This window comes from Denticeps clupeoides, chromosome 9 (assembly GCF_900700375.1).
Source record: "Denticeps clupeoides chromosome 9, fDenClu1.1, whole genome shotgun sequence".
Lineage (NCBI taxonomy): Eukaryota > Metazoa > Chordata > Actinopteri > Clupeiformes > Denticipitidae > Denticeps > Denticeps clupeoides.
The window spans coordinates 8,592,321-8,609,161 of NC_041715.1; the positions used below are offsets into that span (position 1 = coordinate 8,592,321).

General features: G+C 46.3%; 2 protein-coding genes across 3 annotated transcripts in view; both read left to right on the plus strand.

The window, feature by feature from the left end:
• The first annotated feature begins 4,995 nt into the window (after nucleotides 1-4,995).
• Nucleotides 4,996-8,366, plus strand: neurod1 (neuronal differentiation 1). The gene is made up of 2 exons (XM_028992200.1): nucleotides 4,996-5,310; nucleotides 5,935-8,366. Exon 2 carries the CDS (start codon nucleotides 5,944-5,946, stop codon nucleotides 6,967-6,969), a length of 1,026 nt encoding a protein of 341 aa, XP_028848033.1. The 5' UTR covers nucleotides 4,996-5,310; nucleotides 5,935-5,943; the 3' UTR covers nucleotides 6,970-8,366.
• A 1,190-nt stretch (nucleotides 8,367-9,556) lies between these two features.
• cerkl (CERK like autophagy regulator) overlaps nucleotides 9,557-16,841 on the plus strand; it is a 38,165-nt gene continuing 30,880 nt past the window's right edge. For both annotated transcript variants that reach the window (XM_028992198.1, XM_028992199.1), the window contains exon 1: nucleotides 9,557-10,034. In XM_028992198.1, coding sequence (XP_028848031.1) covers nucleotides 9,692-10,034 — 343 coding nt within the window. In that variant the 5' untranslated portion in view covers nucleotides 9,557-9,691. The remainder of the gene's footprint in view (nucleotides 10,035-16,841) is intronic.

Consider the following 16,841-nt stretch of genomic DNA (forward strand, 5'->3'; position numbering starts at 1 on the left):
TGGGGACGGTGCTTTGCTCAGTTGCACCTCAATCGCACCTTTGCGGATCGGGATTCAAACCGGCAACCTTCTGATTATGGGGCCGCTTCCTTAACCGCTAGGCCATAACATGTAGCAGATAGTATTACACACATGGGTGGTAGTGGCCCACATACTACTATGTCCCTGAGCAAGACACTTAACCCTGAGTGTCTCTGGGTGGACTGTAACTACTGATCGTGAGGAGCGTCTTAACAAATGCAATAAAACGTCTATAAATTTAATCTCTCCTGCATACTGTGCAGTGCTATGCATTTATTCAAGATTAATAAAGAGTATTGTTTTGTTTTTTTCCATTGTGCATTTTTTGCATGAGATCAGCCGTGCAACTGTGAACAACATTTGCATTGGGTGGCAAATCACAGCTCAGACCTTGCATGCTCGGAGTTTGCATGCTCTCCCTGTGCTGGCGTGGGTTTCTTGCGGGTTCTCCGGTTTCCTCCCACCATCCAAAGTGAAGTGAAGTGATTCTCATTGTGAAACACTGCAGCACAGCACACGGTGACACAGCAAAATACGTCCAAAATACGTTTTAACCATCACCCTTGGTGAGCAGTGGGCAGCTATGACAGGCGCCCGGGGAGCAGCGTGTGGGGACGGTGCTTTGCTCAGTGGCACCTTTTCGGATTGGGATTCGAACATGCAACCTTATGAATACCCTTCCTTAAATGCTAGGCCACCACCTGCCCCATAAGTCAGCACACAAGGTGGATTGGCGACGCCGAAGTTGGTCATAGGTGTGAGTGAATGGTGTGTGTTGGACTCAGGGCTCACTAGTCACCAGTAGAACCTTTTTTTTTTGTTCCGATTTTGGTTCTTCGGTATATAAAATACACATTTGGTTGCATTTCTTGTGCGTTCCATATAATTCCATCTTTATTTATCTATTTATTTGTCAAAGTTGGACAATGTTGCATTTCGGGCCCCGAGCAACTGGCGCCGCAGCGAGGGCGTCAGCTGTCTAATTACAGATGGATGCCCCTCTCTGGTGTTTTCTACCAACGTTTCATTGGCAAACGACAATTGAGGTCTGACTGGACCACAGAGAAACCACCGTCAGTTCAGTCTCTTTTCTCCAGACGGACAAAGGAGGAGTCGTTCTCGATTTAGGGATATGAAACTGTGGAGTGCAAGATTGTGTCATTTTGTCTTGCTGTGTGTTGTCACATTGTGTGTTCCCTTTCCTGTGCCTTGCTCCACACTTTGCACTATAACAACTAATAACTAAATGAAAGAAGCAATCATTTTGTTTGATTTCTGGAAAAAATCTAATGTGTCTGTACACCCATAATGTCATTGTTTAATGAAAATAGGGAAATTTTCTTAATGTTTGACACAGGGGTTTTTGGTATGTTAACAAAATTTGGATATCGACTGTATATATGTATAAATGTTTTTTTTTTTTTGTTCAAGTAAAAACTTGATGTCGGGGGTAGGAGCCTAGCAGGTAACACACTCGCCTATGAACCAGAAGACCACAAAAGACCCAGGTTCAAACCCCCTCTTATTACCACCGTGTTCCTGAGCAAGACACTTAACCCTGAGTGTCTCCATGGGGGGACTGTCCGTGTAACTCCTGGTTGTAAGGCTCTCTGGATAAGGGCGTCTGATAAATGCTGTAAATGTCTATAAATATAATATCTCTTACATACTGTGCTATACTATGCATTTGTTCAAGATTAATAAAGAGTATTGTTTATGGGGACATTGTGTCTCCAGGGGCACTGTCCTGCTGTAACTGCTGGTTGTAAGGCGCTCTGGATAAGGGCGTCTGATAAATGCCACCCTTCTTGGTCAGTGGAAGGTGTAATGTTGAAGGTTTACCACAGGGTCGCGCCATTGTATCTCTGTAGACCTGCTCTCATGCAATACAGAGTGAAGGAATAAAAATAAATAAACGAGTGCAAGTTGTTACAGCCTTCCTTCAGCCTTAGGGAAGTTAAATAATTTTTTTTTCTTGAACGTGAAAGTTGGAGAACAGGTGGATGCAGCTATATTATATTTTTATAATATATCTACATATAAAGAATATTTGTATTATATTATCTTGACATTATGTACATTTTACGTTTTTTTTTGTTTTTTTTATTCAAGTCTCTCCTACATCAGGCCTATTAAACACGTAGCCTCCAGGTGGCGCCGTCAGCAGAGGAGTTTCATCCACAGGGCAAACTTTTTCAAGCGGCGTGAGTGTCTTGCGTGCAATGAAATATTTACACTGCAGCACAGCACACGGTGACACAACGAAACGTGTCCTCTGCATTTAACCGTCACCCTTGGTGAGCAGTGGGCAGCCATGACAGGCGCCCGGGGAGCAGTGTGTGGGGACGGTGCTTTGCTGAGTGGCACCTCAGTGGAACCTTGGCTCGGATCGGGATTCTGATTATAAGGCCGCTTCCTTAACCGCTAGGCCACCACCGCCCCAGAAACAGGACTATCTATTAAAAGCGCCGGACCGTATTAAAGGCCATTGAAACTATTACTATTAATCAGTAATATGAGCCACTCTTCCACTACAGTATTTTTATATTATGCATTATTATGTAATGCAAGCTGTATATTTATATCTTTGATTTATTTAGTAACAAAAGTAAATATTATCATTAGTAGTATTATTGTGGTTCCTGCTAGTATTATAATAATGATTATTATTATTGTTGTTGTTGATGATGACGTCACCTCTGACCTCGGTGACGCCCCCCAGTAGCAGCGCAGCAGGGGGTCTCACCTGCAACACAACCCCGCCTTTGCTGTAAGGTCGACTTTTAATATTCAACTCCGAGAGCCGCATCCGGCGCGCCAGAAATTTTGGAGCGACTAATTAATACCAATCTGCATTTTTCATTTTTTTTTTGCATATGCAAATGCTGCGGTGAGAACGCGGCCAAATGGAAAAATATTTATTTATTTATTTAAATCCCAGAAAGCATTCCAGCGACTAAAAGAGTCTTTTTAGGATTTTTTAAATTATTGTTAGTAACTACAGAGGAAATAATCTGAAACGCAACAATCCTACATACATTAATCCTTAATTATATAAAATAGTTATTGTGCGTTAACATGACCTACTCTGTAGATGCGGGGGGCGGGGGTGGTGGTGCTGTCTGTGGTGCTGAACTCTCTCTCTCTTCCTATCTTTCTCTCGCTCCCTCTCTTTCTCTTCCTCTGTCTCTCTCGCTCCCTCTCTATCTCTCTTCCTCTGTCTCTCTCGCTCCCTCTCTCTCTTTCTTCCTCTGTCTCTCTCTCTCCCTCTCTCTTCCTCTGTCTTCCTCTGTCTCTCTTCCTCTCTCTCTCTTCCTCTCTCTCTTCCTCTGTCTTTTCCTTATCTCTATCTATATTCCTCTGTCTCTCTCTGTCTCTCTCTCTCTGTCTTCCTGTCTCTCTCTCTCTCTCTCTCCCTCTTTCTCTGTCTCTCTCTCCTTCTCTCTCTCTTCCTCTGTCTCTCTCCCTCTCTCTCTCTTCCTCTGTCTTTTCCTTCTCTCTCTATCTTCCTCTTCTCTCCTCTCCACGCTTTCTCTCTCTTTCTCTGTCTCTCTCTCTCTCCTTACTCTCTCTCCTCTTTCTCTCTCCTCTGTATCTCCTCTCTCTTCCTCTCTATCTCCCTCTCGCCTCTTTTCTCTATTCCTCTGTCTCACTCTCCTTCTCTCTCTCTCCCTCTTCTCTCTTCTTCTTTATGTCCTCTCCTTCTCTCTCTCCCCCTTTGCATCTCTCCCATCTCATCGTCTTCTCTCTTTCTCTCTCTCCTTATTTCTCTCTCTTCTGTTCACTCTCTATATCTCCCTCTCCTTCTCTCCATCTCACCCTCTCTTCCTCTGTCTTTCTCTCCTTCTCTCTGCCTCTCTCTTCCTCTCTCCTCTCTCTCTGGTTTATACGGTACCGGGTGGACTTTTGACCCCGCCCCACTTGTGGATTTTATGAGGAAGATTAGCGGCTCTCCACCGGCGGGGTTGCCATGGCCACTTCACCGCTACCTGGCGATCGAATGTCCGGGGCCCCGAGCAGATGTCGGCTGGAGATAAATCGCGGCTCGGCAAACACGCCGAGCGAGACATATTTGTCACGCGTGGCCAAACACCGGTGCGTGGGGCCCGAAGCCCTTTATAACCTGCGCTTTAAAACGCGTCCACGCTGTCCGGGTCCAGTCCTGTGCAAAAAGTGCCGCGCATCTTCCACGCGGCAGCTGTTTAAAAGTGATGAAGATGAGAATTAATGTGTTGGTGTGTCGAGGTGCGCTAGAAGTCTACAGATGGAGAACAGCAGAGACGCGTTCTCGACGTTCGATCAGCGTCTAACGAAATTGCTCGTAGTGTATATAAATTTGGCGTATATACATTTTATGTATATACATTGTGTGTATATAAATCTGGTGTATACAAATTTGGTGCGTATTAATTTGATGTATATATATCTGGTGTATATACATTGTGTGTATATAAATCTGGTGTATATAAATTTGGTGTATATGAATCTGGTGTATAATCATTTGGTGCGTATTAATTTGATGTATATATATCTGGTGTATATAAATTGTGTGTATATAAATTGTGTGTATATAAATCTGGCGTATATAAATTGTGTGTATATAAATTTGGTGTATATGCGTGCACGTCGTCCTGCTTGTATGGGGGTGAATGGCGGGGCGCGGCGGGCGTGAAACGGGCTTTCTGTCCGCGCGCGTGCGGCGCGCGTGCCGCGTCCGCGCCCCTCCGGCCAATCACGGCCCTGCGGTCCCTGCTTATTAAAATGATTATTATAACGAGCAGATGTTACAGGCCGCCCGGCGTCGGTTCGAGACGACGAACGAACTCAGCGACACTTTTAAAATGTCTAAAATTCTGCGGGAAAATCTGTGCGCGGTGTCCCGGTACCGAATGGGTTAACCCGTCCTGCGGGTACAAACAGGTCCGCGGAGTCCCTAACCGGCGACAGATGGCCACTTTCTTTCGGCCACAAAGGGACGCAATACGGAGCCCTGGCGAGGGCGAATGGAGGTGGTCACGTGACGCTTGGGGCCGTTTTCCTGACGTAGGCGGCCATATGGCGCGTGCCGGAGAAAGAGGCGGGGCTCCCTGGCCCAGACGTACACGTTGGTCTCCCAGCATCCTCCTCCTCCTCCTCATCATCATCATCACCTTCAGCGGCGGCGGCGGCGGCACCGCCTATATAACCGCAGCATCCCGCGGCACGAGCACCACTCACCGTAGTTTCACCGGAGCTGCAGCAGCGAGGAGGGCATGAGAGCATCTTAACCTTCCATCCCGCAACACACAGGTACCCACTTCCCCTCAGCTCTCTCTCTCTCTCTGTCCCACTCACTCCCTTTTAAAGCTCATTGAGACACACTGTTTGTGATTTTGAACTATATAAGAAATAAATGTTTCGTTGTACATTCTCTCGTTTCTTACTGCAACGGCAAATCTGTGTAATTCTTTCCTCGGAGTTGTCTGAACACGTCCCGTGGGGCGACGGTAGTCTTATTGGGAACGAAAAGTGTTTCGGGGAAGAAACAGAGGGCGTTCTTTTTCTTTTTTTTTTTTTTTTTTTAGAAGCGGTGCTTCGTTTTCAGCCTCGAACGGAGTTGACTTTACGCCGAAGTTCGGTCTTCAGGCACAGCGGAGCGTAACGAATAAACGATTAATCTGCGCACCGAGTGACGAGACGGGACCTGTTACAAACATCTATCTATCTATCTATCTATCTATCTATCTATCTATCTATCTATCTATCTATCTATCTATCTATCTATCTATCTATCTAGATAGATAGATAGATAGATAGATAGTTATAGATAGAGAGATATAGATATATAGTTATAGATAGATAGATATAGATATATGTCTGTCTGTCTACTCTGTTCTTGCTGACGTTGCCATCACTGCGCCTTTTCCCCTCCAGAGTTGGACCATGACCAAGTCGTACACCGAGGACAGCGTGATGCTGGACGCCCAGAACCCCTCCGGCTGGACGGACGAGTGCCACAGCTCGCAGGACGAGCACGACGTGGAGAAGAAGAAGAGCGCGCACAAGGACGCGGACGACGACGACGACGACGAGGCCCTCCACCGGCTCGAGGAGGACGACGAAGAGGACGAGGAGGAGGAGGAGGAGGAGGAGGAAGAGGGAGACGACTCCAAGCCCAAGCGACGCGGGCCCAAGAAGAAGAAGATGACCAAGGCGCGCCTCCAGAGGTTCAAGATGCGGCGCATGAAGGCGAACGCGCGCGAGAGGAACCGCATGCACGGCCTGAACGACGCGCTGGAGAGCCTGCGCAAGGTGGTGCCGTGCTACTCCAAGACGCAGAAGCTCTCCAAGATCGAGACGCTGCGCCTGGCCAAGAACTACATCTGGGCGCTCTCCGAGATCCTGCGCTCGGGCAAGAGCCCGGACCTCATGTCCTTCGTCCAGGCCCTGTGCAAGGGCCTGTCGCAGCCCACCACCAACCTGGTGGCGGGCTGCCTGCAGCTGAACCCCAGGACGTTCCTGCCGGAGCACGCCCAGGAGATGCCCGCGCACATGCAGGGCGCCAGCGCGTCCTTCTCCGCGCACCCCTACTCCTACCAGACCCCCGGGCTCCCCAGCCCGCCGTACGGCACTATGGACAGCTCCCACGTCTTCCACGTCAAGCCGCACGCGTACGGGAGCGCGCTGGAGCCCTTCTTCGAGGCCCCCCTCACGGACTGCGCCAGCCCCTCCTTCGACGGGCCGCTCAGCCCGCCGCTCAGCGTCAACGGGAACTTCTCGTTCAAGCACGAGCCGTCGTCCGAGTTCGCCTTCACCATGCACTACCAGGCGCAGGGCCACCCGCCGCTGTACGCGGGCCCCGCGCCGCGCTGCGACGTGCCCATGGAGAGCATGCTGTCGTACGACGGCCACGGCCACCACGAGCGGGTCATGAGCGCGCAGCTCAACGCCATCTTCCACGACTCGTGAACGCGGCCCACTGACTGTTTCACGCGCGCCAACCTCCGTCCGTGTATTTATTGTCGATACTGCCTTTAGGAGGAGTGAGGATGTTCATTCTCGTTCACCTGTATGTATTGTATTCTAGAGCGCTTCTACAGGAGGGAATGGGTGCGATCTGATGCGCAGAATGTGTTTCAACGATCCACGTTACAAAAAAAAAAAAATCACACGAGCAATAATTTGGATGATAATGATAATAATAATAATAATATCTATGCAATGTTTCTCTTTTATTCCCCACGAGACACTGGGCCAATTATGAAAACGAATAAGAGATTTCTATATTTTTCCAACCTGCATTTTACTACTTTTACCTGATTCCCACGCTGAATTACTTTGTTGCGATTTTGTAAGGAATTGTCAATTGATTTTTTTTTTGTTATAAAGACGAGTTCCATCATTCCACGCAGCTTCATGTTAATGTTTTTTTGTTTAAAACAAAACAATAGATTTATCTACATCAAGTTTATATGAATAAACAAAAAATGACTAATAATTTAGTGGCGTGACCTGCAGGCAAAGTGCTCGAGAATCAAAATTTTGCCTTAGCAAAAAAAAAAAAAAAAAAAATTGATGATAGTATTCATATTTGCACGCAGGAATTGCACAACCCCCCCCCCCCCCCCGGGAAGATCCTCGTCTTTCCCAAAACGGTGTAATACTATAATCACCTTTTTTTTTTGGTTTTATTTCGTAGCCATCAGCAGTGGTGCGGGAAGGGGAGGGGGGCGGCGCTCATGCACATTATCAGTCGCCCGCGTTAAACATATTAAATCTATTTTCTTTTAAAAGAAAAAGACAGCCCCCCCCCCCCCCCCCCCCCCCCCTGTTGCATGCGCGGCCGTCTGAGTTTGTGCTGTATACTTATGTTTGTTAAAAAAAAAAAAATGTGTATTGCCAGAATATTTTTGATTGATTCGCCTCCAGTTTGATCAGAGTTCCGGTGGGACTCTTGTCATTTATGTTGATGTGATGGCGCGCTCGCGTTATTTGTAGAATAAAAGTGAATAATTACAATTTTGACGTTACATTACTGACGACGCTCTTTTGCTACATATCAAAAAAAAAAAAAAATGAAAAAACACCCCAGAACAAGTTTAAAAAAACGTGCGAGAAAGTCGGATTTCCTGGGATTCGTTTCTAAGGAAAAACGTATCCGTTCTTCCTTTAAGTTTCATTGCAGTTCTGCACATTATTTGAAGAAGAAGAAAAAAAAATGTGTGTTTCCTTGACCTCTTTTAGGAAGTAAATGTTCTTACAATCATAATTCTCCTTGCTGAGCCGTGATTTCTGTGTCTCCTGGCATTCATTAATAATAAAAAATGCCCTGTGGCATGTATTAATAATAAAAGAACGAAAGTTTTGTTTGACTAAGTGATCTAAGTAATGATAATGATGATGATGAAGACCGAGGCGTGGACGGATGGTTGCAGGTTCTAGGCTGTTCCTGCCTGTTCCTGCCCAGGCCTTCCTGCAATCTGAGAGGGGGGCACAGATGTTGCTTCTGCAGGAGGGGTTTTAATTCATGAAAATGATCTCTTTCTTTATGCACGAACACTCGCTGCCTGGCCCAGTGCATCTAACAAAGCCAGTAGAACTGTTGGAACATTAACCCCCCATTAACCCCCAAAACGCCGGGAATCAATAGTCAATGCAGCCCCTACATCCATCCTGCAACATCCCTCACACGTCTACCAGGGTATGAAACAATCCAAAGCAGAACAGGGATGCTTTAGTACTTCCGTTGGGGCAGTGGTGGCCCAACATACTGCTTCATCGTGGCCGCCCACTGCTCACCAAGGGTGATGGGTTCACAATCATTTCACATTCTTAAAAAAAAAAAAAAAGAGAGACGCGCCCGGTTCACTTATGGCACATTGAAGTATTTTAATGCATTCGGGGACATGCAAGGAAGAAGTCAACACACGAAGGAAGCAAAATTCATCTTGGTTCCCCCCCATATCACTTCTAAAGAAATGAAAAAGGACCTTACATCGGACTGAACGCCTGAGAATGAACTGTCCAGGGTGCTGTTTGGAAATCTACGTTTGCCTTGTTATAACTTGCCTTGTGACTGTAACCGTCTCGTCCGAAATGAGGCAAAACGTTCCATATTTCATCGGACCAAAACAGTAGCAACACAATAATAGCACAGCATCACGCCACTCCTGATGAACAAATATCCTGTTCTACAGTAGGCCCTGTACTGGAATGCTTTGATAGGTAATGTACTTTTTAAGCAATGTCGTTAATAAAACTACAAAACTCCACGTTCAAAAGTTTTGGGCTGCTTTTTTTTTTCTGGGGGGGGTGAAAACTCCGGTCCAGATGGAATATGATGGAATATATAACATCACTTTGTCAATCACCCCCTATTATTTGTTTTTTCGTAATGTTGCTTTTCAAACCCGTTTCGTTTCGTTCAAATCAAACTGCATTACGACGTTTATAATAATGTTGTAACGCAGTTTGACCAAAACTTGTCCTTAAACATCGCACCGGTTCGTGCTGGTGTCCGTGCTTTGAGAACAGCGCTAATCTCCACGCTGGGAGATGCCGGCTCGTCCTTCCCAGCAGAGCGCGCCACCGACGGTCCCGACGCGCGCCCCCGCGAGCGCGCCGACCCGCCAGTCACCCGGGAACAGGCGACCCGGGGCCACCTGCCGCTCGACCCGCACCGACGCGAGCCATGTCCGGCCCGCCCCGCGAGTCCGCCGGCGCCCTCGGCGCCTGGTCCGAGAGCCGGGAAGAGCCGAGCGACGAGGCGGACGGCGGCCGGAATACGAGGAAGAAGAAGAAGAAGAAGAAGAAGAGGAGGAGGCGGAAGGAGGAGAGAGGGGAGCTCGAGCTCGGCGCCTCCGCCCCGCAGCCGCCCCGCGACCCGCCGGCGACGGCGGAGGAGGACCGCGCGGCCGGGGACGCGGACGAGCCGATAATTAGAGGGATTTTTCGGATCGGGAGACGGAGCCACGACGTCGTGCTGACCGCCAGGCGGGTAACATGGACGCCCATCCAGCCCGAGAGCCCCACAGGTGAGCGGCCGCGGTTCCTCCGTTCCCACGGCGACTAGCTCACGCTCTTCCGGTCCCGGGACGCACGTGGAAATCGGCGTCGAAGCCGACGGTCGGGGCGCGTGGACGAGCGGTCCGGGTCACGTGACGCGTGGCCGAGGGGAGCCAGCGAATCAGGAGGCGAGCTTCTGTTTACAGGATGGCGGCTATTCTAAAAACAACAACAACAACAACAACATCATGTTGCGTGGTCTTCTCTTTATTTCTGCCCGTTTTGGAGAAGTTTAAGGGGGTCTGTGTAGCACCAAAACATACATTCATGATGCACATATTCCAATGTCTTTACAGCATGATCATCAATACAAACATTTCTGGATTTGGCCCTTGGGATGCAAAATTATTACTTGTTATTATTTTAATAAGCTTTTTTTTATTTAGGGTGGTAGAGGCCTAGTGGGTAACACACTCGCCTATGAACCGGAAGACCCAGGTTCAAATCCCACTTACTACCATTGTGTCTCTGAGCAAGACACTTACATTAATATTTACAGGCATTTATATTTACAGACTTTTACATTTATCCAGAGCGACTTAAAATCAGTAGTTACAGGGACAGTTTCCCCCTGGAGCAACGTAGGGTTAAGTGTCTTGCTCAGGATATGTGCTGGTAGTGAGTGGGATTTGAATCTGGGTTCACTAGGCTACTACCACCTAAGACACTTAACCCTGAGTGTCCCCAGGGGGGGACTGTCCCTGTAACTACTGATTGTAAGTCGCTCTTGATAAGGGCGTCTGATTATTTTACATTTGTTAAGATGTATGACTAAATTTCACTGCCCTATAAACACACTGAAGCCCGCAGAGCCCACCCACACTCAAAAAATTTGAATTATGCTGTTTGAAACTAAGGCAGGATAGGACCCTTCTATTTGCCTGCCATAGTTTCAAATAGCATAATTCAAATTTGTGGAAATAGGGGTCATAATTGAATTAAGTTAACCCAACAAATCTTATTTTGAGTGCATGTTAGTTCCGTGTGGCCTGCATCAGCACCCTCCCAAATGCTTAATGATACTGCACGTGGGCCGGATTCTCACAAACAGCACATACCCATCTAAAGGACAAAACAGACACAAGCGGGGAATGAACGGCTCGGCTGGCGATGCCAGAAGTCGTGTGTAACAGATGTGCCGGTAACAGATCCCGGGCCACTGTTGTGACCACCTAAAGTAGGGCATCTGTCAGTCTTGTGGACAGTTAGCAAATGTCCAAGTAAATGATACTCAAAACGACCATCTGCATGAGTGAGCGGAGAAGATAACCATATGACATTTTCAAATCCGCCGCCGAAGTCCAGTCCATATTCACGGGCTAAACACAGCATTAGCCTACAGAGTCAGATTTTGCTGGCTTTGTAGCTCACTTCAGACAGGAACGTGATATTTGATATATTATATTATATTTTTTATAATATATCAACGCTTGTCTGTCTTTGTTTTCACTTTGATCCTTATCTTTAAGCAGTTTGCCAGGAAAAGCCTTCCTCATTTGTTCCTAGTTCACACAGACGAAATGTAATAGGTGCTGAGCTGTTGGTGGAGAATGACGACCGTTTCATCCCCATCGTGGAAAGCCAGAACGGGAACATTTCTGATGAACGTCCAAGGGTTTGAGGCCAAAACATGCCTCCTTTTTTTTTTATGATTATTTTTTCTCCTCCTAACGTCGTTGTTTTGTACTGGATCCTTTTTAAATCCCCGGTGTTGCCTAGTGCAAGAGGGTTTAGTTTTGCTTAAGCTTTATAGACGGTACTTTTTTTTTTTTTTTTTTTTATCTGTGATCCAAGCTAATGTTATTAAGCCAGCACTCTCATTACACAGAAAGCATCCATCTAATAATACCCCCTATGGCCTTTACCAAATGCTGTCATGAAACTGCCAAAAAATTCAACCGAAATGCCGATTTGCCGGGGCTCTCTTTTTGATGGCTTTGTGATTCTTCTCGGCCTGGGGACAGCGAATCAGAATATTTGGTTTTATCCCTTGGTGGAGCTGATGGTGCATTAGAAGACATTTTTCTTTTTCATTGTGCTATTATGCTACTAAATGGTGGTTATAAGTGGTTATACAGTCTATAGTCTAGACTTTGTTCTGTCAAACATTTTACAAGAACATATATCAGGAGATTTTGGATGTGGTGGTGTTGTTAGATCACCCCTTGTTCACATTTACGTCTGACCTCTGTGTTGAGGTACTGCTTAGGACTCTTTATGCAATTCTCCTCAGCTTTGGTCTTCATTCATTTTCATCATCTGTTTGCACCCGCAGATTCACCAACGTCTCTCTACTGAGAGTGTTTCAGACCGAATAGGGATACACTGGGGGGATATATATATATATATATATATAGTCCTGGAATTTAATGACAATTCTGACAAATACAGGCTCATGTAAGTGTTTAGGTATACTCAGACAATGAAGAGAATTTTCATAATGTCATATGAATTTCAAATACTCTTCTTTTTAGCTTTATTTATGTTGGAAAACATTCCCCCCCCCCCCCCCCCCCAGTGTTGATATGAGATCTTTAAAATGACCCCTTTTCCTGCACCCTGATGAGTAAGACTGACCACTGAGGACATTACTGCTCTTCTGGTCCATCTTGCCTGTCCTCGCATTTCTTGGAGCTAATTGGACCATGGAGGTTATTTGATCCAGTCACTTACAGTGTGGTCTAGGGAGTCCAAAAAAGGGATATTTTCAGTTGAAGGCTTTTCCCATCCAATGAAGAACGTTAAAAGTAGTGCACCAGTAGTGCAGAGTTAAGTCTTATCTGTCGCTTAATTATTTGTGTACAGAACTTTCGTCTTTTTCTCTTATTTGTAATATTTGACAGGTCAAGGATACCATAACATCACTAAAATGTCTTCTGCTAAATATTCATAAGTAATACATATGTTTTCTGCCTGCTCCGCTCATCCCAGCCCTCCAGCCTGAATAAATAAGCAGGCGCAAAATCCAAGTGACAAAGCAAGGTGTCATTAGCATCAGCGGCGGCTCCGTATGCCAAGTCATGCGCCGCTCATTCAGGAACACCTGGGACTCCGGTACGAGGGACTCCAGGGCAGGTGCACGGCAGTGATTAAAACAGTGAAAAGAGACCCCCGCTACCTGAATAGGTCAGGCGCAGCGGCAAAGAAGTTGGGCCAATCACGTCCCTTCCATGCGTGGCAATGGCTCATTTTCTTTATACTCTTATTGCAATTTTAATGTATGACTTTGTGGGCGGCACAGAAGAAATGCTGCACAAAATGGTCATACGTTACCAACGGACTAGTATTGAATTTTAGAGGGGAGGTTTGCATGTTTGTGAGGAACCGAGGACAATGTTACTTCTAAAAAAAAAAAAAACACAGTGATTTATGATAAAATTCAGAAATGTAAATTATTCCTGGTGGACCGTTGTTATCGTGGGCAACATACTGAACCAGCGTCATATTCCTGGATTCCCTAACGTCCCTGTCCCTAGTCAGTAAGAACAGAATACAACTGATTGCTTTTCATGTTTTTTTTTTTTACCTGGTCCGTCCTGAAAATTCAGAAATTTTCACGCTCAGTCAGAGCTCATCTAAAGAAGAGACACTTTACATCCACATTGCAGCCTGAGCCTGATCAACAGGATTCAAAATATTCCTTTTAACCAGGAATAACTGAGCCTTACTCAGCCAAAAAAGATCTCCGACTGAATTATTCCTGCTAGCTGCACTGAATAAGGATGCGAAAGGTGAAACATTTTATTAGGAAGCGGGACATACAGTGTCGCAATTGCGCACAAGGAACAAACAGACACTCTCATCTCCTTTGTTTGCTTCCCGGGGGCCCGAAAATGGCAATATAAAAATGTAAATATTGAGTTTTGGTGTGTCAGTCTGGACGCAGAGTACTCCGAAGGCACAGGTGGAAAATATGGACTCGGGCGCCGTACTGGGAACCACATGGCCCCACGCAACATGGGGGCAAAGAGCAGCATGCTGACCTGGCACGGGCCTTCAGCGCTTGGACACTTTTCAACCAACAGTATTAGTTTCATCTGCGAGAGCGCTGTAGGCCCCGAACAACAATGAGCGCGGGGATGAGACAAAAGGGGGTTCTTAGCCCCAACAGACACCCGTTCTCCTATAACAAAGCAGCGGAGCGTGAATTTATGGTGCATTGATTAAAAAAAACGCATCTACATTTCAGCATTTTAGAGTTTTCACTCGGTTTCCTGAACATCCTTCATCCTGCGCGCACACCCTGTGTGTATGTGTGTGTATTAGATTACACCCGAGATGGTTGCAGAATTGATTTCTTTTGTCTATACATTAATTGCACGATGACATGCTGCCGGCCCCCCCCGTGTCTGCTGCAGACAGGAGCAGTGCTGGGAGGAAGCTTGTATCCATCTGGAAGCAATAAAGTTTTCTAGGAGAGTGCACAGTTTTATTTAATCCCCGCGCGTCTCACTGTGAACCAAATGAAGGGCTGTTCCCGTCATGTCATCTTAAATCAGCCTCATGTTTGCCAAAAAATGACACTTGCCAGGCAGGAGACCACTGTTTGCATAAAGGCAGTAAAAAAAAAAAAAATTGAACGCCCCACTTTGACACAAACACTAGGAGCAGTAATGAAACATTTTGGTGGTGTTTCGGGCTATTAAATTAGTCAAATTTTGTCAAATCTGCAAAACACTTTTGATTAAAAGCTCACGCGATGGCCCGCTTTGTTCTACTGCAAATCTTTTACAGGAAATTAAAATGAAATGGGGGGGGGGGGGGTTGTATTAAATTACAGTCGACAGCCTATAATGACACCCTTACGAGAAGATCTTGGCACATCAGAGTGTTTGCATGTATTTTTCAGCGAGGCCGTGCTCGGAAGATCTCTTGAGACGGTAAAGATCCATAGAAAGACAGGCTGTGTGTGTGTGGGGGGGTGGGTTGGGAGGGGGGGGGGTACAGATTGGTGTCATATGACCTGGTGCGTTACCAGACCAATCATATTGATCTAGCCTGTGGCAGGCCATACAGAGCAATGACCTAGAGCATATGGTCCATCTTATGTTGGGACGTATTTGCCCCGGAGCCGCTACCCCACCGGTGGCGAAGCAAATCCTGCCATACAGTTTCTGCATTGTGTTGTTGTGTCAGGGCCTGAGGACTTGGAAATTTGTCACTTGAAAAAAAAAAAGAAAGGAGCAGCTTATTTGTCTGCACGCTGTGCATGAAAAGCAGTCTTGTCTGTATCCCTCAGTCACAAAAAAAAAAAAGCAGCGACAACAACAACAAAAAAAACTTCGATGGCTGCAGAATTTCAGAGGATATGAAAGGATATGGATTAACGCTCCTCGCACCCGGGGGCTTTTATTGTACTTCCTGACAACAGGCTTAATGCTGCGCGGCTCTGAACATGTCGAGGGTTGCTACTCTGCTCCTTATTACCATGTTCACGTCAGCAGGGTATTGATTGCATAACGTGCAGGTAGTTCCTGGCAGTCCCTGATAGGATTATGAAGCACTCAGTATTAACAAACAACATTAGTCAACTCTTCGTTGTCCATTTATTAAATTATTATTAATTAACCAAGGTATTTCTCTCTCAATAGGACCATAAGACTATATATATACAAATTGGAAATGTATTCGGTGCATATTTACACTGCAGGCTAGTCTGCAGTGTAGGCTAGTCCTTTTCAAGCAGCACAATGTGAGACTGCATAAAACAAAAGAGAGTTGCATTTCTGTTCAGTATTTCTGTTTTGTTCATAAAAAAAAAATCCTTTGAATGCCATTCAAATTGATATATTTTTTTGTGTTGATGTCTGTCTCTACCGTATGTTCGTCTATTAATATGTCTGCTCTCTACTAAGATGATTTAATCCAAATTGCAGCTCCCTCTGATTGGGTGATAAATAACGAAGCCCCATAGGCTGCTGACTTTGTGGACAGACCCAGGGGGGCTTGTATCTTTCTTTTCCAACTCAGCTGAGTTTGCAGAAAAGTCCATTGCAGGACTGCATTTTGGAGGCTCCTGATTTTCTCTCTCTCTCTCTCTCTCTCTCTCTCTCTCTCTCTCTCTATATATATATATATATATATATATATATATATATATATATATAAAGCAGCGCCTGACAGGCCAGACATGTGCAGAAACTGCAACACAATTAGCATCAAGCAGATAAGTCCCCCTCTAATCCTGTTTACGGTCCGCATCAGGCAGATGTGCCAAGATTGATGAAGACAGGGCGCCGGCTTCCAATAATGCAGCAGGGGAGGGGCTCGCACCCTTCTGCCCAAAATCTGTCCCCTCCCTCTCTCTCTGTCCCTCAGTGGCCCCTTCCTGTACTTCGCTGTTAACACGGGGCCAGTTTGTCGCTTACCTCGGCCTGTCGGCAGAGATTATCTTTATTCCCTGTAATTAAATTGACTCCTTTTTTTTGCAGTAGCCACAGAAGTGGCGCGGCAAAGCTAAATAAATAGAGAGATGCTGGGGGAGTTTAAGGCGAGGCCTGAGCACGAACAGATGGTGGCGGGTGTCCTGCTCAGTAATGTGAGAGGGTAGTTAATGTTCTGAAACATAGCGGTGCGGCTGGGGCGCTGCTAATGAAGAAAGGGTTTCACATGAGGAGGCGCAGACGCGTTTAAGGGAAGGAGTCGGGACGCTGACAGCCATCTTGGAGCATGCGACTTGCACAGGGACCTCGGCGCTGTTTAATTGGAGCTTGTCTGATGGTGACCGTTTTCAGCGGGAGGTCAGCAAAGTACAGAGCCAGACTATTTGCCACCAG